This window comes from Myodes glareolus, chromosome 13 (genome assembly GCF_982192425.1).
Source record: "Myodes glareolus chromosome 13, mMyoGla1.1, whole genome shotgun sequence".
NCBI classification, from domain to species: Eukaryota; Metazoa; Chordata; class Mammalia; order Rodentia; family Cricetidae; genus Myodes; species Myodes glareolus.
The window spans coordinates 26,949,401-26,971,796 of record NC_142038.1 but is presented as its reverse complement, the minus strand read 5'-3'; the positions used below and the strand labels follow the sequence as shown (position 1 = coordinate 26,971,796).

The 22,396-nt window shown below is 45.2% G+C and overlaps 1 protein-coding gene across 1 annotated transcript in view; it reads left to right on the top strand.

Moving 5' to 3' along the window:
- Pde6a (phosphodiesterase 6A) overlaps nucleotides 1-22,396 on the top strand; it is a 62,946-nt gene that overhangs the window by 31,824 nt on the left and 8,726 nt on the right. Inside the window, exons 10-17 of the mRNA XM_087896026.1 lie at nucleotides 306-449; nucleotides 3,173-3,238; nucleotides 3,370-3,516; nucleotides 4,390-4,497; nucleotides 7,475-7,584; nucleotides 9,934-10,021; nucleotides 10,187-10,287; nucleotides 10,820-10,927. Coding sequence (XP_087752152.1) covers nucleotides 306-449; nucleotides 3,173-3,238; nucleotides 3,370-3,516; nucleotides 4,390-4,497; nucleotides 7,475-7,584; nucleotides 9,934-10,021; nucleotides 10,187-10,287; nucleotides 10,820-10,927 — 872 coding nt within the window. The remainder of the gene's footprint in view (nucleotides 1-305; nucleotides 450-3,172; nucleotides 3,239-3,369; nucleotides 3,517-4,389; nucleotides 4,498-7,474; nucleotides 7,585-9,933; nucleotides 10,022-10,186; nucleotides 10,288-10,819; nucleotides 10,928-22,396) is intronic.

The window sequence follows — 22,396 nt, the reverse complement described above, 5'->3', positions numbered from 1 at the left end:
GTCCCATAAGGTTAATACACTTCACGTTTGGGGGCAGTTTCAGGTTAACATGAGAACTCATGAGAAAGCGCAGAGGTCCTGTGTACTTCCTGCTAGCTCCACACTTTTACTTTTGTGCCGTCATTTTTTTTTATAAACCTTCGTTTGAAATGCATTGACCTCCATTATTTTATCACTGCCTGCCTGCCCCACATAGCTTTGCAAACCCACTTTATAGCTGAGAAAACAGAGGTCTCGATAGTCTCGCTCCCGGTCAGCACCGGGACCCAAGTTGCCGCTGCCTCTAATTCTTTCCTTCTGTGCAGTCTTTGACTCAGTTCCTGGGCTGGTCAGTCTTGAACCCTGACACCTACGAGTCCATGAACAGACTTGAAAACAGGAAGGACATCTTCCAGGACATCGTCAAATATCATGTGAAGTGTGACAACGAGGAAATCCAGAAGATCTTGGTGGGTAGCAATCTTCCCTTGTTTCACTCTGGTAGAGTAGGCTGTGGAGCTGTGCCAGCCTGAGACCTGGTGTGAAGCCCAGGAGGCACAGCCTGGCCTGATTGGGTTCATCCCTGTCTCTCCCACCTAGCACAGAGATGCAACAGGCCTTAAAGCCTGGAATGGATAGATAGGTGGGCACCAGAGAGTAGCCATTAATGACTGCTTGAGGAGCAGTATCCCTTGCAGGGTCACCTCTATCTTGGGGTGTGACCCTGGCTTGACCGCGCTAGAAACCCCACTTTCCCCTTGACTCAAGACTCACTGGGCACTAGAGACAGGGACACCCAATTTCAGCCCTTACTTTAAGCAGGACACTTTCATTTGGCAAACCTATGGAGTCATTTCTCAGAGTCTCACTTCTACAGGGCCACTCACTTAAAAGTCCCGCACATATCTGATGAGCAGCGCAGGAGTTCAGAGACAGTATGAGACCTTCCCATAATTATACCACTTTATGTTTAGGGACAGAGCTGAGGCTCAGTGGTGCATTGCTTGCCCTGCATCATGAAGCCCTGGGTTTGATCCTGAGTGTTGTACAAACTAAGCATGGTGGAGCACACTGTGATCATGGCACCTCAGACACGGAGGGTCAAGAGTTCAATGTCATCTTTGGTTGCATAGTGAGTTTGAAGCTAGCCTGAGCTGCAGAAAACCCTGCCTCAAAGCAAAATACAGTCCACACAGCAAATTCCCTTTTATTGATATGTTCGAGGCTTCACATGCATTAGCCCCATGGGGAGCAGGGAAGGATTTCTTACCTAGTGCAAAGATGAAGAAATTGAGGCTCCGAAGAGGGAGAGGATGTGGCCTTAAATCACCTAGTATGAGAAGAGTTCTCACTTAACCTTCGTCAGAAAAATGAACTACTTTTCTTAATGGGTGGTTTGAGAGGTGGGGAGCACCCCATGGGGAGAGTATAGAAGTTCTCATGTATCAAGGGTGCTGTTGTGAATGGTGAAATGGGTATGCAAGGATCAGTGGTTCAGCATTCCTGGAGAGGTTGGTGATAAATAAACCAAGATCCTACAAAGAAAGTGAGTTAGTCAAATGACTTGGGATGTGATATCCAGTTGAGATCCCATAGCCTTGGTTATATACATCACCCACTGAAACATCCCAAACCAGTGTTCTCAGAGGTCTCTTTTCCCTTCCCTTCCCTTCCCTTCCCTTCCCTTCCCTTCCCTTCCCTTCCCTTCCCTTCCCTTCCCTTCCCTTCCCTTCCCTTCCCTTCCCTTTTCCTTCTCTCCCCTTCCTTTACCTTCCCTCCCCTTCCCTTCCTTTCCCTCTTTTGTTTTTTGAGACATAAATAGTCCAGGCTAGACAATCCTCCTATCTCTGCTGCCCAGTGTGGGGTTGCATTGCACTCTGGGTTTTCTTTGCTTTGCTTTCTTTAGAAAAGAAGACACACAGCCCTGGCTAGGCCCAGGCCTGTTCTATATTTGAGAACGGCCTCGAATTTCTGATCCTCTTGCCTCTACCTGGGATTACAGGTGTGTACAACCATGCCTAGGTTATGCAGCAACCCAGGACTTCACGCATGCTGGGTAAACTCTCCACCCCTGACCTATATCCCCAGCCCAAGGCCAGTTCCTAATCTTAGAAGAATGCTAAAGAAAATCTTATTATCCCTTATCCATTAAAGGTCAATTCACAGAAGAAAACACTAAATTTAGATGAAATACCTCATGGTTTGCTTGACTCAGGCTATAAGGCCAGCCAAATACTGGATACGTGGACCAGAAGGAACCTCAGCAACCCAGTTGGAAGCTGACAAATTTCATTCTGGATCAAGAAACAATTAACAGGATTTCTTCATCTGGCACAAGGGAAATTAGACCCAGAGAGAGAAGGAGCTTGCTTCAGGTTGCACAGCAAATGAATGAACCAAGACTGTGGCCAAAACCCTGATTATTCTCAATCATTAGTAACAATAAAAATATAAACACCAATATTATTTTGTTAGTACTACACTGTGACAACACTTTGCAAACTTACATTAGTTGAACTTCTGTTTGTTCAGGGACAGTTTTATTGTATAGCCTGGGCTGGTCTGAGCTTCTTTGTGTAGTTTATGGTGCCTTGAGGTCTCAGAACCTCCTGCCACAGCCTCTGAGTGCTGGGATTGTAGACATGTTCCACTATGTCTGGCTAGTTCACATTTTTGTTTAAAAACAAGAACCAGGCATGGTGGAGCATGCCCGTAATCCCAATACTCAAGAAACTAAGGTTGGAGGATGATAGAATGTTGCAGGCCATCAAATCTGAGCTAACCTGGGCTTCACAGTGGGACCCTGTCTTAAAAGCAAAATCCTGGGGGTATAGCTCAGTGCTAAAGTGCTTACCTTGTATGGGTAAGGCCTGGGTTCCAATATTAAAAAAAAAACCAAAGACTATACAGTCAAATGATTAGTTATAGGCTTTTATTATCCCTATTTACTAGATGGCAGATTTAAGGTTCAAAGGTACTTAGTAACACAACTGGAAAGTTACAGCCTGAGTCTGAATGGAGGTCTCCACAGCCCTGACACCTAGGACTCATTCGTCAATGAATGCTGGTCAGCAGTCTCTGAATGGGTGCTTCAGTTGGAAGAAGGGCAAAGCAAAAGTGGGATGTGGAGGTCTCCTTGGGTTCTTGAGGCAATAACCTATTGTGTTTTCTCTGCTGTTTGGGGGCATGACAGAAAACCAGAGAGGTGTACGGGAAAGAGCCGTGGGAATGCGAGGAGGAGGAACTGGCAGAGATCCTGGTAAGCAGCTTGACCCTGGTGCAATAGGACTCCGAGTATCCCTTCACCCTGCTTGGCTTCTCTCAGCAGACCCGGGGAGGGGCCCGGGAGCACACTATGCTCCTTAACCGCTGGACTCCACTCCAATCCAGCAAGGAGAACTTCCAGATGCCGAGAAATATGAAATCAATAAGTTTCACTTCAGCGACCTGCCGCTCACGGAGCTTGAGCTGGTGAAGTGCGGCATACAGATGTATTACGAGCTCAGAGTGGTGGAGAAGTTCCACATCCCGCAAGAGGTGAGGCCCACAGCCACTCGCCCTTCTGCACTCTGCAGCCCCTTCTAGCTCAGAGCGTAATCTGTAGTCCAGCCTGGCCTTGAACTTGTGACTATTGGTCCTGCCTCAGCCTCCTGGGTGCTGGGACTCCAGGTGGGAGCTACTACACCCAGATCGCTGACCCTCCCTCCCTCCCCGCTTCCTGGCTTTAAAAGAACAGTTTGGTCTATAGAACATGTAGAAGGAATATGTGCATTTGGTATTCAGAATATGTGCCTAGGGCCCGGCTGGATTCTGTTAGAGAAGGCACTATTCATTGAGACCAAGGTTCTGAAACTCTCATGTGGGATCTTAGTTAAGCTCATGGGAACAGGCCTTTTCCACTGCAGAATTCCTGACAAAGGTGCACTGTGGGAGATGTGTGTGAAAAAAAGGGTGCACAAAACCGCTCAGACTTTGACTAAAGTAGGGCCTTTCAAAGCCTGCCCCAGACCACGTCAGTACTGCCCAAGATGCTGTCGGGCTGGCCACAGGCGTTACACACCCACCCACCCCACAGACCCAGACACAGCAGCATGCCACCAGCTCTAACAAACCTGACACTAAGGGGACCAGCTTGAGAACTACAGGGTTAAACATCCTTCCTCCTAGGACAGTTTAGGAATCCTTGGTGAAGCTCAACCTGGAAAGGATGTGGGCGGTTCATGGTTATCTTGTCTCTAACACCTATGGTCATAGTGTCGAGCAGGAGGTTGCGTGCCTAATGCTTCTGCATCTGGGGACACTTCCCACTGTCTGGGTCAACGATGGGGTTGGAGAACCTTGGGTCTTCCTGAGGGCGGTCCTGGACACCTGGGCAGGTGTATGCTGCCTCACTGACGTGTGTGTTCACAGGCCCTGGTGCGCTTCATGTACTCACTGAGCAAGGGCTACCGGAGAATCACCTACCACAACTGGAGGCACGGCTTCAACGTGGGGCAGACCATGTTCTCCTTGCTGGTGGTACGGAGGGCCGTGGGGGTGTGGTGGACACAGCATGGCCGTTTTTATTTATTGACTTTAAAGAATTGCACAATTCTGTCTGGGAGTGTAGCTAGTGACAGAGTAGTTGCCTAGGAGGTTAAGTTCCTAGCACTGGGGAAAAAAAAAGAATTGCAGAAGTAATACAAGCGTAAAAGGAGATTCATGAATAAGCTGGTGGGGCAATCCTGTAATCACAGCACTCAGGAGGCCAGAGCGGGTTAGTCTGCACCACCTAGCAAGACTCTCTCAAAACACAAAACCAACAACAAAATTCCAAGAACAGAGAAGTATACAAATCTTACCAAATTTCTTTTTGCACAACAGACACACATAAACACATAGCATACATGTCATTTATTTTTATGACCAATGGAATAATCTATAATATTTTATTTGAAAATTTGAAAATATATCATATAATGGTATGTTCTTCCATTGTATATGCCAATCAGATTTTTAAATTTTTTATTTTTATTTTCTGTGGATGAGTGTTTTGTCCATGCAGTACATCGTATGTGGGCAGTGCTCAGAGGGACTAGAAGAGGGTATCAGATCCCCTGGAGCTGGATTTTCAGGCTGTTGGGGGTGCTGGCTACTGGACCCAGGTCTTATGGAAGAGTAGCCCGTGTTTTCAACTGCTGAGCAATCTCTGCAGCCCCAAGATTCTTTCAATATATAAACACATACCCATATAAAACACATCTCTTACTAGATGAGGCATAAAGCTTACCACTGAAGTCATTTTTAGGGGTATAATCCAGTGACACTAAATACATTCACAATGCTGTGCTGTGTTTGCCAGGATCAACTCTAGGGCACTCATTCATCTTCTCAAACAGTAGCTCTGTACCCCTTAAACAAGAATGCCAGTTTCTTCTAGCTCCTAGGCCACCCCGTCACCTTCTTTCTATAGAAACTTGACCACTCTAGACATTGCTGCCAGTGGGACCACAAAGCATTGGCCTGACTTTGTATCTGACTTTTTTCACTTAACACAGTGTCTACAAGGTTCATCCCATTACATTTTTCTTGCTGCACAGAACAGTTGTCCTTTGCAACCTGTGTGTGTGTGGAGGGGTTGTTCTAGGACACCTCCTCATACCAAAACTTTGTGTGTGGTCAAGTCCCTAATATAAAACAGCAGTGTATTTGTATGTAACCTACGCCTCCTGTATATTCTTGTTTGAGATAGGGTCTTGGAGTGTAGGTCAGTTCCACCTTGAAGTCAATTAAAAAAAAAATATCTTTTGGGTCCACAACTGGTTAGACCCACAGATATGGAGCCCATGCACAAGAGGGCTGTCCTATAATTTCTTTACTCAACTCCCTATTGTTGAAGATGAAGGTTGTTTTCTAATCTTTTTACTATGACAAGCATTGCTACAATGTCTTTGGGTGGCCTTGGTATGTTTGTGTCAGTATTTTTGACACATACATTTCAGAGTCCATCATATCTCATCGAGTGTTGCTCCATACGGGTCATGCTGCAACACCTGCTGGCCTCATGCTCCCTGTCTGCATTCCTTACCCTCATGACTAGCAATACCTAAGCCCTAGGGCTTGGAAACCCTTTTAGCTAGGCCACAGAAAGTGATGACGGCAATCTTAAATTAGGTTTTTCTTCCTTTCCCTTCCCTTCGGTCTCCCCCTACCCCTACCTGTGTGTTTGGTGTGTGTGTGTGTGTGTGTGTGTGTGTGTGTGTGTGTGTGTATTGATAGTTGATACAGGGTCTCATGTAGCCCAGGCCTGCTTTAAGTTCTCTATGTAGTTTGAAGATGACCTACAACTATAGATTCTCCCGCCTCCATTGTCTCAGGCATGCGGGCATCACCACGCCCGTCAATTTGACTTATCAGCTCTACAGAGTTCTCCCCACCTTTACTTCAACCTCAGCATAAACAAGAGTGAAATAGTTGAAGGAATACCAGAGAAAACTCCTTGACTGGTAGACCAGGTTTAGAAAGTCAACGTCACGAGTATGGCCACGTTCAAAGACCTCCCAGTGACAAAATGGCTGCCAGGTTTTCAATGATCATTATGTCCAACCCCTCCCCTTCCAGGGCACAGATGCAGAGGTCCAATTCGGATGACATAGGAGTAGGGTGCTCAGCCTCCCTGTTTACCTGGGTTACCTGGGAACTGTCTCAGTTTTGATATTGGAGCTCTACAGCATGAGTAGAGCGAATCATTGGTCACCCCATGGAGTGGAAACAGAATGAGATCAGAGGTGGCGGGGGACGTAGCTCGCTTGGTAGAGTGCTTGCCTAACAAGCACAGATCCCTGGGTTTGATCCCCAGCACTGCATCATCTTGGCATGTGGCACATTCTTGTAATTTTGGCACTCAGGAGTGGAAGCAAAAGGATCAGAAATTCAAGGTTGGTGGTGATGTGTGCCTTTAAACCCAGCACCTGGGAGGCAGAAGCAGGCAGATCTCTGTGAGTTTGAGGAGAATCTGGTCTACAAGAGTTAGTTCCAGAACAGGCTCTACGGAAAAACTCTGTCTTTAAGAAAAAGAGAAAAGAAAAGAAGAAAAGAAAAGAAAAGAAAAGAAAAAAGGAAAAAAAGAAATTCAAGGTCATCTTCAGCTACATACAGAGTTCTAGGACAGGGCCTACAAGATGGCTTGGTGGGTAAGGGTGCTTGCTGCTAAGCCTGATGAACTGAGTTTTATCCCCATGAACTATATGGCAGAAGGATACAACCGGATTCCAAAAGTTGTCCTTTGACCTCCACATGTGTGTTCTGACACATATACACACACACGTACACACACACACACACACACACACACACACACACACACGTATAACAAAATTTTTTAAAATGAGTTCTAAAAGCAAACAAGCAGACTTCTGTGTGTGGGCTCTGGCTGTGCCCTCTCCACCTGCCTCTCTACCTTGCTTCCATCCCACTAAATAAATGCTCGTGGCTGATCCTTCTAATATCCTTCCAGACAGGAAAGCTGAAGCGGTACTTCACGGATCTGGAGGCCTTGGCCATGGTCACTGCTGCCTTCTGTCATGACATTGACCACAGAGGCACAAACAATCTCTACCAGATGAAGTGAGTGCGCTCTTACCACCCCGACTTCCCTATCTCCCAGTCTCCCTCCAGACTCATTACCCATACATGTACAATCCCTGATCTGGCTTCTAGGGAAAAGCCCCACTGTCCGAAGCCTCCCACTTTCCCCACTCTGGATCTAGGTTTAGATCTACAGTAAATGGAATAATGATTTCCCAAAGATGTCCACATTCCAAATCCAGGAGCCGGGGAATGTTGGCTGACACTCAAAAGAGAGTTGAGAAGCATGGAATGCGAACCAGGATGGTGTGCAGGGTCACAGTCCACAGGGTTTTGGTGAGGAGGCAGGGAGTTAGGAAGAGCTAAGGTTCCATCTGCTGCCTTCGAAGATGTCAGAAGGGCCTACCAGCAAGGAATGCAAAGTGTCTCTAGAAGATGGGAGAACATGGAGAGAGACTCTCCCTTCTAGGGCCTCCAGAAGGAGAGCATCCTGGGCACCACATTAGCTCTCTGAACTCATGGGCTGAAAGGAGGTACACTGTATTGTTTTACATCAAAAGTCAGTGACAGCTTGCTATTGTAGCAATAGGACATTAAAACCTTATCATTCGCTGGGCAGTGGTGGTGCATGCCTTTTAATCCCAGCACTTGGGAGGCAGAGGCAGGTGGACCTATGGGAGTCTGAGGCCAGCCTGGTGTATAGAGCAAGTTTCAGGACAAGCACCAAAACTACAGAGAAACCCTGTCTCAAAACACACACAAAAAAAAAAAAAAAAGAAAGGAAAAGGAAAGAAAAAAGAAAAGAAAGAAAAAGAAGAAAAACACCCCCCCAAAGAAACAAAAAAAAAACCCCAACCCTTATCATTCTGAGAAATTTAAAAAAAAAAAAGTTTTATCGTTCTTCCCCCTTCCCTGTCTTATGTGTGGAACTAATTTGAGCAGACATGTTAGTAGTTGGAAAAATTCATTCATTCATTCGGCTTGCATTTATACACTCCCGGGTTGATGAGCTGCATTTTAAAAAAAGACAAATAGTAATAACAACAATGATAATGATGACAAAAAGACAGCCCCCCTCCTAACCAAATTCATATTCCACGTGGCCTCTGAGGCACTGTCCTTGACGCACAGTCGCATTTAGGCTTAGAGCTGGATGGACCACAGGTTATTACCTCCGTGCCTTAAGTAGGTTTCTGATGCTGTGGTAAACACCACGACCAAAAGCAACTTAGAGGAGAAGGGCTTATTTCATCTATAGCTTATCATCCATCACTGAGGGGAGTCAGGGAAGGAATGCAAGGCAGAACTGTAGGCTGATTTTTCTTTCCCACCTTCTGGTTCCCAAAGAGCCAACACAGAGACTTCCAATTATTACTAACTAGCGCTTACAACTTAAATCAGCCCATTTCTATTAAGCCGTGGAAACATGCTGCTTACTGACTTGTTCCTCAGGCTTCCATCTGCTACCTTTCCTATACCTCCCAGGATCATCTGCCTAGGGGTGGCTGGGCCCTCCCACACTAATAATTAATCAAGAAAATCCCCCCACAGTCTTGTCCACAGGCCAATCTGATAGAGGTCATCCTCTTCCCAGATGCCCTTGGCCTGTGTCAAGTTGACAAAAACTCTCTCGTACTACTTGAGAACACTGGGATTCCACTAGATTCCACTCGGGGCCCACGGCCTATCGGACCTTCTGAAGACTAGAATCCATGGTCCCCTCCCCCATCTTCTCACTATCCTAGGGTGTTCCAAGGCTCATGTCATGTTTTACACTGTGGGACTCTGAGCAGTAGGCATAGCATTGTAAGTGTTCAATAAATATTTTGTTGACTTAAAAAAAAAAAGGACAAATATTTTTCTCATGGGAACTCAGCGACATCCCCTAAAACTTGACTATCTTCAAAACATGGTCCTCTGTGTGCGCCCATGTGTGTGTACACTGTGTGTGTGTGTGTGTGTGTGTGTGTGTGTGTGTGTGTGTGTGTTTGTGTCTAGGAGATAAATAGCTCTCTAAAACAGTGCCTGGCCTTGCATACGCTTGTGTCCTTTTCCGGCGTAACAATGTCTAAAGAGTCCATGATCCGGAAGAGGCTCTCAGTTGCTTGTGAAGAAAGGCAGAGACAAAGTTAGGATATTTGACATCTGCTTCTCAACTTTCACCGTCTCATTTTTGTTTTGTGCAAAACCCTTCCTGCTCCTTCCCCATCAGCATCTGTCTACAGAAATAGGAGGTGGCAGGACTGGGTTATAATGTCTTTAGTCTCCATCTTGAACATTTTATGTTGATATTCATATTAGTTTTCTCTCTCTCTCTCTCTCTCTCTCTCTCTCTCTCTCTCTCTCTCTCTCCCATTCTTTCCCTCTCTCTCTCCCTCCCTCATTTAGATCCCAGAACCCACTGGCCAAGCTCCATGGGTCCTCCATCTTGGAAAGGCATCATTTGGAGTTTGGTAAAACACTTCTGAGAGACGAGGTAGGATGACCCTCGTCTCACAGGAAGCCTGCAGCAGCACAGGCATCCTTTAGCCCTTGGCCGAGGCTGTCATCGTCCTGTCACCAGTTAGGGTGGCCACCAGAAGATGAGTGAGACTTTACTACCAGCACCATTTCTCAAAACTTGTCTACTTCTTTTCTTTAGAGCTTGAATATCTTCCAGAACCTGAATCGCCGGCAGCATGAGCACGCGATCCACATGATGGACATCGCCATCATCGCCACGGACCTGGCCTTGTATTTCAAGTAGGTATCGCTCCTCACTTTCATATCAGCAATGATTATAGCAGCAAATGCCATCGTTCCTGCCAATATTTGTTCTGTGTCAGGTCCAACACGTCATCCCTGTAAGGTAGATGTTTTTTGTTTGTTTTGTTTTCATTTTTTTGTTTTTTCGAGACAGGGTTTCTCCGTGCAGCTTTGGAGCCTGTCCTAGAACTCGTTCTGTAGACCAGGCTGTGCTCAAACTCACAGAGTTCCGCCTGCCTACCTCTGTCTCCCAAGTGCTGGGATTAAAGGCGTGCGCCACCACCGCCCAGCCAAGGTGGATGCTCTTATACGCAAGGTGGATGCGTCCTATAGGGAAACAGATTTGCTAAAATCACATAGTTCAATGGCATCTAGAATGAAGCCTTCATTCCAAGGCCATAGTTTTTCCCATGCTGTTTTGTTAACTATGTGAATGCAGTAACTTCCCCATCTGGCCCAGCCCGTGTTAGCAGCCCATCTGCTGTCTCACCCTTGTTTGATCTCTTTAACAAGACGGTATGTGTTGCAGGAAAAGGACCATGTTCCAGAAGATTGTGGATCAGTCAAAGACATACGAGAGCCCCCAGGAGTGGACCCAGTACATGATGCTGGAGCAAACACGGAAGGAAATCGTTATGTGAGTGGAGGCGGGGTTGACCCTCACCTGCCTGGGGTCCGCCCACAGCTACTGCTGCTCTCAGCAGAGCCCTGGGACACTTGCCGCTTTAGAGGCCCCTCACCTTTGAAAGCATGACGCTGTGTCCCAATGGGATGGCACAAGCGACCATATATGTCTAACTTTGATTTTAGCACTGAAAACACAAGAGAACGCATTGTTACTGGTTTATATATCTGCACGCAAAGAGCATACTATCTGAAGTATTTCAATGATAAACTCTAGAATTCGAGTAGCAAAGGGGTAACCGTATCCCCAAGTTTTGAACAGAGCGTGTACTAATGGTGGAGAGCAAATGCAAGTGCCCAAGTGTGATTCCCAGAAAACACATTAGAAAAGCCAGACATAACAGCACTGGGGAGGTGGAGATAGTTTGATCTCTCAGGCTCACAGACCTGGCCACCCAGCCTCGCCTTGTTGAGCTCAAGGTCAATGAGAAACCCAATCTCAAAAAACAAGGTAGATGGCTCCTGAAAGCTATATTCACAGGTGCTCTCTTCTTTCTAGACACACACACACACACACACACACACACACACACACACACACTTTAGCATCTGTAACCCCAGCACTCCAATGGCAGATGGGTAGCAGAGATAAGAAAATCATTCAGAAGTTCATGGACTAGCTAGCCTGGAGTATGCAACCACCAAAGAGACACCTTGACTCACCAAGGTGGAAAGCGAGAACTGGCTCCTGAAAGGTGTCCTCTAACCCCCTCACCAGTGCCGTGGAATGTGTGTGCCCCCACTCATCCTGCTGCACAGAGCACCCAGATAAGTCTGAAACAGAAGGATAAGGGCAGTTCAGCCTTAATCCTAAGTAGGTGCTGAAGTCAGTAGGGAAGGTCTACTGTGAAGGACTGTGTGCTCTAAGAGAGGATTTTCTAGCAAGTGTACATTCATACACAGCCTTGGGACAACAGGATGGCTGCAAAGTCAGATCCCTGTCTCACTCTATGCGTCAAAGTAAATTCCAGATGAGCCAAGAATTTTTAAATAATGGGGGGTGGGTGATGGGAAAATTACAAGGAATAATTTCAGGATAAATTTTTCTAAGAATGACCTGACATCCATATGTTGTAAAAAATGATTGGATAAATTTGAAAATCAAGAATCTCTGCACAACACACACATACATACATAGACACTAGATACACAACACACACATACATACATAGACACCAGATACACACACATACATACATAGACACTAGATACACAACACACACATACATACATAGACACTAGATACACAACACACACATACATACATAGACACCAGACACACACACATACATACATAGACACTAGATACACAACACACACATATATACATAGACACTAGATACACAACACACACATACATACATAGACACCAGATACACACACATACATACATAGACACTAAATACACACACATACATACAATACATAGACACTAGATACACACACATGCATACATAGACACTAGATACACACATGCATACATAGACACTAGATACACACACATGCATACATAGACACTAGATACACACACATACATACATAGACACTAGATACACACACATACATACATAGACACTAGATACACACACATACATACATAGACACTAGATACACACACATACATACATAGACACTAGATACACACACATACATACATAGACACTAGATACACACACATACATACATAGACACTAGATACACACACACAGACTCAGCCAAAGACAGAATGCAAAGAGAAAGTGTGTGTGGTACTTCTAACAGAAAAGCAGCGAATTCCCTCAGTAGATGTTAGTACAGTTCAAGAAAAGGGCCAAGTCAACAGAAAAAAGACAAGGGCGCACAGGCAGACTTTGCCAGGAAAGGAATTCCAATGCTCTGTAAAGGACGATGGTGGACCGCATACTACATACTGAGAAGTAAGAAATAGAACTACAGCGAGAGACAGTGTTTTACCCCTCCTACCTTGTTGGCCAGAGTGAGGAGAGCAGGCACTCTCTTTTACCAGTGTGGGAGGACAAGTAGGTACAATCTTTACAGAGGACAGTGGGGCACTATTGTCGGGGAAGCTGTGACCCCCAAAGTTGAGAGAACACCTTAACTGTCTCCAATTCAAATAAAACTGGGGCTGGAGGGGAGGGGGATGCGGGGCAGGGAGGAACCGGCAAGGTCAATTGATAGATATATCAAGACATCTTCACTATTGTCTCAGTGAAAAGCGTGTGGCTTCAGTTTGCTTTTTTGTTTGCTTGTTTTTGGTTTCGGTGTGGCTTGGTTTCTAACGCACTAATCTCTTTAACAACCACGCCTTCCCTGTTCATGAATTTCAGTGCATTCCTGTTTTGGCCAGACCACACATTTTCAAATCCTTCTATGCTTCCTTTTGTTCCCAGTTCAAAAAGCATTCAACAATATCTATGCCATTTTGAAATTTCCTCCACCAGATTAATTAGACCATTACTTTTAAATCCAGAACACAAAGTATTGGCCAGGCAGAATGCAGATGACTTATATATAACCCAGTTCCTAATGGATTCCTCACTTCTACCTGAAACCTTGAGAACATTGTCTGTCCTATCCATACTTTATCAACATTGTGGTCTTCTGAGTGTCCATTGAAATTAGGCACCGTGCTGTGCTGACCAAATCCTAGGTGTACCAACCTGCTTCCCCAGTGTTCCATTATGTCACAATGCCCTCACCCCTGGTACCACCCCTAGTTTCTCTTCTATGGCTTTGACTGAGCCAGTTAAGAAAGCAACTTAAAGGCAAGAGGAATATGGCTGTTAATACCAGGCTTGGGTAGCAGAGATGGGATTGTAGCAAGTTCAAAACCAGTCTGGCCTACTTAATAAATTTGAAGTCAGCCTGGGCTAGATAGCAAGATCTTGCCTTAAAACCACCAACAAGGGAAAGGGACTATTCTGCACGTGGTCTCTTGCTCAGCCCCCGGGGAGCTTGTGAAGAACACTATGGCAGTGGGAAAGAATGGAAGAGAGGCTTCTTCACATCATGGAAGACAGGAAGCAGTGGACTCTGAGCAAGCCACAGCCCCCAAGGACACATACAGTGACCTTCTTCCTCCAGCTAGGTCCCACCTCCTAAGGTTTCAGAACCTCCCAAAGTAGGACCACCAGCTTGGGACTACGTCAGCATCTGAGCTTGTGAAGGACACTTCACATCCAAGCCCTAACATTGTCAGCCTTGCAAAGGCCGCTGCTCTGGCCCAGAAACCCCACCTCTAAGATTTCATCGCCACACGCTCCCCCACAGGTGCACCAAGGGTGTACGAAAGTCTTTGCCACGTGACTTCTAGTCACAGAGAAGCCTGGGAACCACTTATGCTCCCACCAGTGAGGATTCAGGATAAACGCTTACAGTGCTTTTACACAATGGATTACCAAACAAGCTTTGCAAAGAAATATCATATCAAAGATATAAACGAACAAACAAACAAACATGGACAGGACTTTGATTATTGTAAAAGCCAAAATGGTCTACCAAGCAGTTTCCAGGCTGAGCACTTTTACCCTGCAGGGAAGCCAAAGCCTTCCAAGGCACGTCTGGGCGTGGTAATCCGTGTTCTCTTTCATAATACTAATCTTCCTGAAAACAAACCAGGCATTCCCACCCTTCTACTGGTTTACAAAGTAAAGCCACATTCTTCCCTGTCTTGATCTGCCTACAGGACTTTGGCCCAGGCGCAAGATCCTCTAGAGACGAACCATCTGAATTCCAACATGTTAGAAGTATTGGTAGACTCTTCAAAGCCTCTTCTGATAGACTTGTTCCAAGCCTGAGGAAGAGCCATAGGCCTCCCCTGTCTTAGAGATTCCTCTACATTCTCACAAGAGCACTTTTGACATAGGGTGTGCAGGTTTCTTTCTCTGTGATCCCTAGCGGGGCATCTTACATCCAATTCACTGCTGAGCTATTATCTGCCTATTACAACTATTATCTGAACTATTAGAATCAAACCCAACAAGTTAAGGGTTCTTTCTTTGAGATATGCTTCTCTCTCTCTCTCTCTCTCTCTCTCTCTCTCTCTCTCTGTGTGTGTGTGTGTGTGAGTGTGTGTCTTTCTCTGCTGGAGATGAAACTCAGGGTCTAGGGTGTTGGCACATGCTGGAGCACCTTGGAGTTACTCCCATCCCTGCCTCCATTCCTGTGTAAGAGCTGCATACTAGCCAATTGCACCACGGGTGCAATCTCCTGCCTCCGTTTCTGACGCAAATCACATGTCTAGGCTTCTCATACTTAACAAACGTGTGAGTCAGGCATTCTCATGACTTCCTCCTCAATTTTTGATTTTTCCATAATGGCTTATAGAACTCTGGGAAATCTCTCACAGTTGCCAGTTTGTATTGGAAAATGGAATGGCTGTAGATAGATAACCAGACGGAGAGTACATAGGAGCAGTCTGGAAGGCCACCAACCTCTCAACATACAGGTGTCTGCTAGCCTGGAAGCTCATCCCAGAACTGTTCAAAAGGTTTTTTTGGTTGTTGTTTGTGCTTGTTACTGTTTTTTTTTTTTTTTTTCTGAGACAGAGTCTCACTATGTAGCTCTGGCTAGCTTGGAACTCGCTACTCCAACTAAGCTGGCATCACTAGAACTTACAGAATCCACCTGCCTCTGTCCTCAGAGGGCTGAGATTAAAGGCATATGGCAACTCCTCCTGGCTCAAAAGTTTTACAATATAGTTCAGTCTGTAGCCAGCCTTCCCCTCTCAGAAGTCAGTGAACAGAGATAAAATATTCAATTCTGAAGTCAGTCGGTCCTCCGGCTCCAATCCAAAGCTGTCTGGGGATCCCATCCTATGCTACCTCATTGGCATAATATAAGGGGAATCATAAGGCGCTCACTGCAAACAAGACACTCCCACCATTCAGAGGATTTAAAGGTTTTAGGAGCTGTGTGCAAGGACCTGAGGACAAAGGCCAGCTATATTTCCTAGTTATACCCATTATATGCAATATTTTAAAAAGTAAAGCAAGGCATTAGAAATGGAGGGTTTTGTTCTTTGCCATTTAGCACATAGGCAATATTAAGGTATGTCCCTTTAAATAATCATGACTTTCCTCAGAGGATGTGCCACTATCTAGGGACCATGTTATTAGAACAAAGACATCCTTAGGAAGCACCAAAGTGACAGATTCTGTTATTTTATTTATTTGTTTGTTTATGGGTTTTTTTGAGACAAGGTTTCTCTGTGTAGTCTTGGCTGTTCTGGAACTCACTCTGTAGACCAGACCTGCCTCGAATTTGTAGAGATCCACCTGCCTCTGCCTCCTGAGTGCTGGGATTAAAGGTGTGCACCACCATTGCCTGGCCCTGATATGTAGTATTTTTTTTTAATTGGTGAGGGGATCAATTCATATGATGTTAGGTAAGGTCTCTCCAGAGTTATCCTATGGCCTATTCCTTGCTTGTCTGTATCCCTGCCTGCCTGCCTGCCTGTCATCGATCAGTCTGTCATAATTCTGGTCACCTGTTTATGCTAGACAGTGTTCTGTCTATGACACCTGAAAGGGGCAGCTCTCTTGTGAGTCACAGTTTTGGTTGCTTCAGTCTGAGGTTACTTGGCCCTATAGCTTTGGGTCTGTAGCTGCATAGTATAACATGTGGCATAGGAGGCCTGGCCTGCTCTCTTATAGTGGCCAAAGAAAGAGGAAGCAGGAAACTTGAGGGCATGGCCAACTGACCCAACTTCTTTCCACCTACCCTACCTCCTAATGGTTCCCCTACTTTGCAAGAGTGTTGTGGGTCAGAGACCAAGCCTTCAGTACATAGGTTTTAAGGGTGTATTCAAGATCAAATCCATAATACTATTTGTCTGTCTATCTATCCATTCATCAATCCATCCAACTGTCCATCCATCTTTCCATCTGCCTATATATATACATCTATCTATTTCTACTTTCCTTAGAATTAAGAGTAAATGAAAAAAACAAGAGGGAAAAATACAAATAAAGGGCTAAGTAGATATCATTGGGGGGCATTATAATGTTCTTACTGAATTGAAAAATTCCAGGTCAGATTCTGATGTGACTGCTTCAGTTGACGGCAAAAGCCTACCATTTCCAGTGATGTTATATGACAAACATTTCCATAAGTTAAATGAGCTAAATCTGAAGCTTCAAAGTTTCACTGAAAGCAAAATTGAAACTCATTATGAGATAAAATCCCTTTATAAAAATATAGCCCTGGAAAGGTGTACCAGAATTGATAATGTTTTAATATACCTGGCCATTTTCAGTATCTTGGGTTAACACAGTGCTTCTGAAGATGTAGTCCTCTGAGAACGCTTTGTTCTCTCTTGCTGGCACGCATCCCGGGAATGAGAGAAGTTGAGATTCTAGTGTTGCCTTTCAATGAGATGGAAGCAGAGTGTAACTGTCAGCAGAAGGGTCACTCAGGGTTAACTCAGAGAAACCTCAAAGAATGAATGGTCTCTTGTAATGGAACACTTTCCATCTCCAGGGAATTTATAAACAATGAAAGCCCCACATAAAATAGATGCAGTCTAGTAGTAAGAAGTATTCACCCGTTATCTGATTTTAAAAATCCCACTCAGGTGGACAGTGGTGGCGCACGCCAGGACTGCACAGAGAAACCCTGTCTTGAAAAACAAAACAAAACAAAAAACTCAAAAAAACAACAAAGCCAAAAAAAAAACCATAACAGCAAAAACTCCTACCCTATCTCACTGAGATGAAGTTCCAAAATCAGTCACTTTAAGTATCAAATAATTGTTTATAAAAATAGATAATATGTTTTATTCTTTGGGCTAATTGTATGACTTAATCCAAAGGGGAAAAACTAACATTTAAAGGTTTATGGTCAGTGAAAAAAAAATCAGAAATAACTAAAGCTAATCAAGGTATTTGGTTATGAATGGGTGATCAGGAAAGACTGTAAAGTGCCTATATCTGTACAAAGATAAAAAACATATCCACATATGTATCCATGTATATACAATATGAGGATATAGTTCTGCAGAAGTAAAGTAGAAATCTAAGTTTAAGGAGAGAAACTTGTGTTTTTCTGTCCCAGATGATGATGGCTGATACGGAGTTAGCACACTCTACATTCCTTTGGATTTGGAAGAGTGAAGTAGCAACGTTCTTCACCGTCAGTATTTATAACACAGTGCAAACTAGATCCTTGCAGATAATTAAACATATGACGAAACAGTTTCAGCTGTCCGGGAAGGTTCACATTTTTTTGAAACTATGTATGGAGACCTTCAGTAAACATGGTTTGAAGACCTGGAAAGCAGGGCTTGATGACCTGCTGATGTGTAGGGTCAACTCTTTGTTGTGTAGTTTTCTTGTGCCCTAGGGCATGCTGAACAACTTTACCTGCCTGATGCTTTCCACCCCAGCTGTAACTACTAAAAGTTATTTCAGATGGTAGCAGGGATGCTGCCGAGCAGAAGCCTCCCTGGCCAGGAAGCACAGCCATGAGGCAATTTCCGTTCCATCCATGGACTTCTGCCTCTGTATGAGAACCACTTCCCACCCGGGCAGAGTGGGGCAGTTAGACATTTGGAGCCTTAGCGCCAGGCAGTCTGCGCTCGAGTCTTGGCGTGACTTGAGCAGGTTTCGTCACCTCTCTGTGCCTCAGTTTCCTCTGTAGCTCAGTGGGGATGAGGATAGTGTCTATTGTTTTTTCATTCTCCCAGAGTTGGCTGGCGGTAAGTGAAACGCTTTACAACTCGGCTTAGGTAGGCGGTGCTTTGGGGCACTTCCTGTAATATAACGACATATAGATTTGGTCTTTGTTCCCGGTTCCTCACATGGAGCTTCTAAGAGCCTGGGGATTTCCTGAGCAACCGGTTATGGTATCTTTTGTTCTCATGAAGTCACTCTCGGCAGGAGCCTAAATAGTTGCAGGATGGGGGCTGCTTACCAGAGACACCCCGATATAAGGAGCCTGATACTTTTAGCCTCATTTGTAAATGAGGTGGGTGGGGAAGGCCTGGATCAAGTTAATGACCAGTGACTCATGGTTTCATTCATCAAGCCTAGAAGATAAAAAACCTTTATAACATTGTTTAGATGTGGGAGTTCAGAGACCTTCTGGATTGCTGGCCACATGGCGGTCTTGTGTGGCCTAAGGGACCTTCCTACTCCCAACCCTTCCATGCTTCTTCTTCATCTGCTTCTCAGTTGTTTAACATACAGCAAATGTAAGCAAATCGCTTCCCTGGGTTGTGTGAGCTGACCCAGCAAATCATTGAACCTGAAGGGAGGTTATGGGTATCCGCACACCTGGTTTAGACCAAATCAGACAGAAAAGTGGCTAATGCAGGAAGTGAGGGCCTGCTGTGAGACCCCACTGTTATGTCTGAGGAACCAGGACTAACTCTAGGTGGCAAGTGACTGACTTGAATTGTGAGAGAGGAAAATTCTGAGATGCCCTAAAGCTAGTTAGAAGGTGGGGGTGGGTGGGAGGAGAAATAGAGAGGAGAGATGATGAGATACTATTTGGCTAACAATTTAGTCTGAACCAACAAAAAACAAACAAATAGAAAAACCAGACTTCACCTTCCGAAATGTACGGTGAAACCTTGTCTCGAAGGCACAAGAGGCAAAAGCCACCAAAGTGCCGCCACAGTCCGCTTAGGACCCCAATCACCTGAGAAAGAACAAGCCGTTCTCCTATGCATTATTCTCTTATTCCAGACCCACCGACTCCTCTGCACTGTAGGTTACTGTGCCTTCGTCCCCCAAAACTCAGGTGCTGTGGGCATCTTCTAACTGCTCCCACCCTGCAGCTGCAACTGCGAGATTTTGTCCCAGCATCTGGCCCTCTACTTTTCTGGCTAGCATCTATAATGGCTCCATAAACCATTATTTACAACATCCCTTGGTCTGTAGAGTTTGAGCTCAACCTAAAGAAAACCCCAGCACTGCCTTCCGGTGCTTTGATGGTCTTGGAGGTGCTGATGTTGTGAGCTTCCTGTGGTATGAGACCTACACCAAACCCCTTGCTGTGTCCTGAGCCACATCATTGTCTCAGGCCCCTGCCTAGCTCTTTTTTGTGTTGCCCTCTACTTATTTAATCTAAGGATGTCCCATCAACTCTTGAGCAAGGGTGTGACTTCCCATTCCTTATCAAGTCTTTTCTGTTTTTTAATTCAGTTGTCATTCTTGATTGTGACCCAACCAGGAGTTGGGAGCCCTGAGCATGCTCAGGGCTGGCCTGTAGGACCTGCTGCTTGATTTCATAGGATTTCTGACCTAAGAATAGCTAATTACATTTTGGCTTTGTTTTTTGAGACAGACTCTCTATATACCCCTGACTATCCTAGAACTCACTATGTAGATCAAACTGGCCTTGATCTCACAGAGATTTGTCTTTCCAGACTTCCCAAGGGATTAAAGATGTGTGCCACCAAGCCTGGAACCAATTACATTTTTAAGTGGTTGGGTGAATTTTTTAAAAATATCATTTCATGACAAATAAAAATAAATTAAAACCTTCATGTCCATAAATAAGATATGATCCAGTTATGGAAAGTCATTTTCTGACTTTATGGGCTGTGGCTCCTTTGCCTTTATGACAACTTCCTCTATAAAAATCAATCATTACGTTAGTTAGCAAATAAATAAAAATTATGTTTTATTACTTTATTGGTAAAAAGATAAGGTTGGAAAAATTTGTTATGATTTCTCTTTTAATTCTGACTTTATTGACTGGTTTATGAGGCTCTCTCCATAGCCCAGGCTGGCCTGGAAGTCACAGCAATCCTCCTGCCCCAGTCTCTCAGGGTATTAGGTTTATAGGAATGAATCACCATATCTGCCTTTCTTCTATCAAAAGCAAGTAAAATTACGGTACTTTCATAAGTTTCTAATAGTATGTGTGCCTTTTGCATTCTGCTGAACAGATAGATAAGTTGACCCGGCTTTTTAGTATGTCTGGTTGCTCCCGCATTCCTGACGAAGTTGAGCGGATAAAATCGAGATCGTGTCCTCTGCAGAACCCAATCATTTGCCAGGACGTTTACACAAAGTTCATCAGCGCTTGGTACAGCATTTTACAAAGGAGGAAAGAGAGTATCCAAGAGACAGAAAAGCGACTTACCTGGTGACAAGCTATGTGACCCCAGGATTGTAGCCCCAGAGAAAGGATCTGCTCCTGTGTATCCACCTACTCTCATGCTGCCGCAAGGCCTCCCTGGGAGTGTCGGTGCCAGCATCCTGCAGAGTCAGCCAGAGGGCAGGAAGAAGGTCTCTGGGCCTCACAGTTAAGTTCTGCAGGGCCTTGAGGATGGACCAGATAAAAAGCAAGCTGAGCTCTCCGTGCAGCTGCCCTCCTGTATGGTAATTTGATAAGGCGATGGCAATCAGTGCTCTTACAAACCCTGCTTTGTGCTTATCGTAATACCCCTCAGGAGGAAGGTTGTGACCGTATGAGATGACTGAGTTCCTTTGATCCACAACCTGGTATGACTGTCACACATTGAGGTTTACACACTCAGCTGCAAGACTTTAGGCATCTTGTTCTGGCCATTGCAAGGCAAGCGAAGATGGAAGGGCGGGATTCTGCTGAGTCTGATTCCAAAGCCCTGTATGGAAGCGTTAAATGCCACCCCTTCCCTTGGTGGCTTTGACCTAACAAGAGGCTAAGGCGCGGGGTTCCTGAGGCCTCAGATCTTCCTGCCTCTTTTTGTACACACGCCCTCTTTCTCTCCGTTCCATCTCCACACCTCCCTCTCCCTGGACGTTTTCTTGACGATTTCTCCCACTTTGTGCCCATTCCCACAACGGTTTCCTTCCTGGGGTCTCCGCAAGGAAACCTCTGTGACACGAAACTCTGACGAAGTCTCTCTTCCTTCAAATCTTCTTATCCTCTCTCTAGACAGGGTTTCTTTGTGTAGCCTTGGTTGTCCTGGAACTCCCTTAGTAGACCAGGCTAACCTCAGACTTAAGAGACCCGCCCGCCTCTGCCTCCTGAATGCGGGGACTAAAGGTGTGTGTCCCCGTGCCCAGCTCGATTTGGCTTCTCTTAACAAGGCTTCCAAGTATTCCCCAAGGATCTCCCTCCCATGCCCCAGCCTTCCCAATGTACTAGGCTTCCTGTTAGCAGGACTCTGGTGCCAGGTCTTCCCACTGCCTTCTTTACCAAATTAACATCTGCATCCTAACCTCATCTGACATTGTTTGCTGAAGGCCCTACTTTCTAATACCGTTATGTGGATTTAGGGGCATTAGCATTTGGTGCACACCAGAGAGTTCCTATGCACTCCTCTTGGCCCAGCTCTCCTACTATATCTTAGGCGACCCAGGCAGCACTAGCTGCTATCACTTTTAGGCATTCCTTTCTCTTTCTTGTCTTCTTCGGTGCCTTGGACTCTACTGTCTTACTCACTGTATTGGCACGTGAGTGTTTTTCTCTGTGTTCCTCTAGTCAC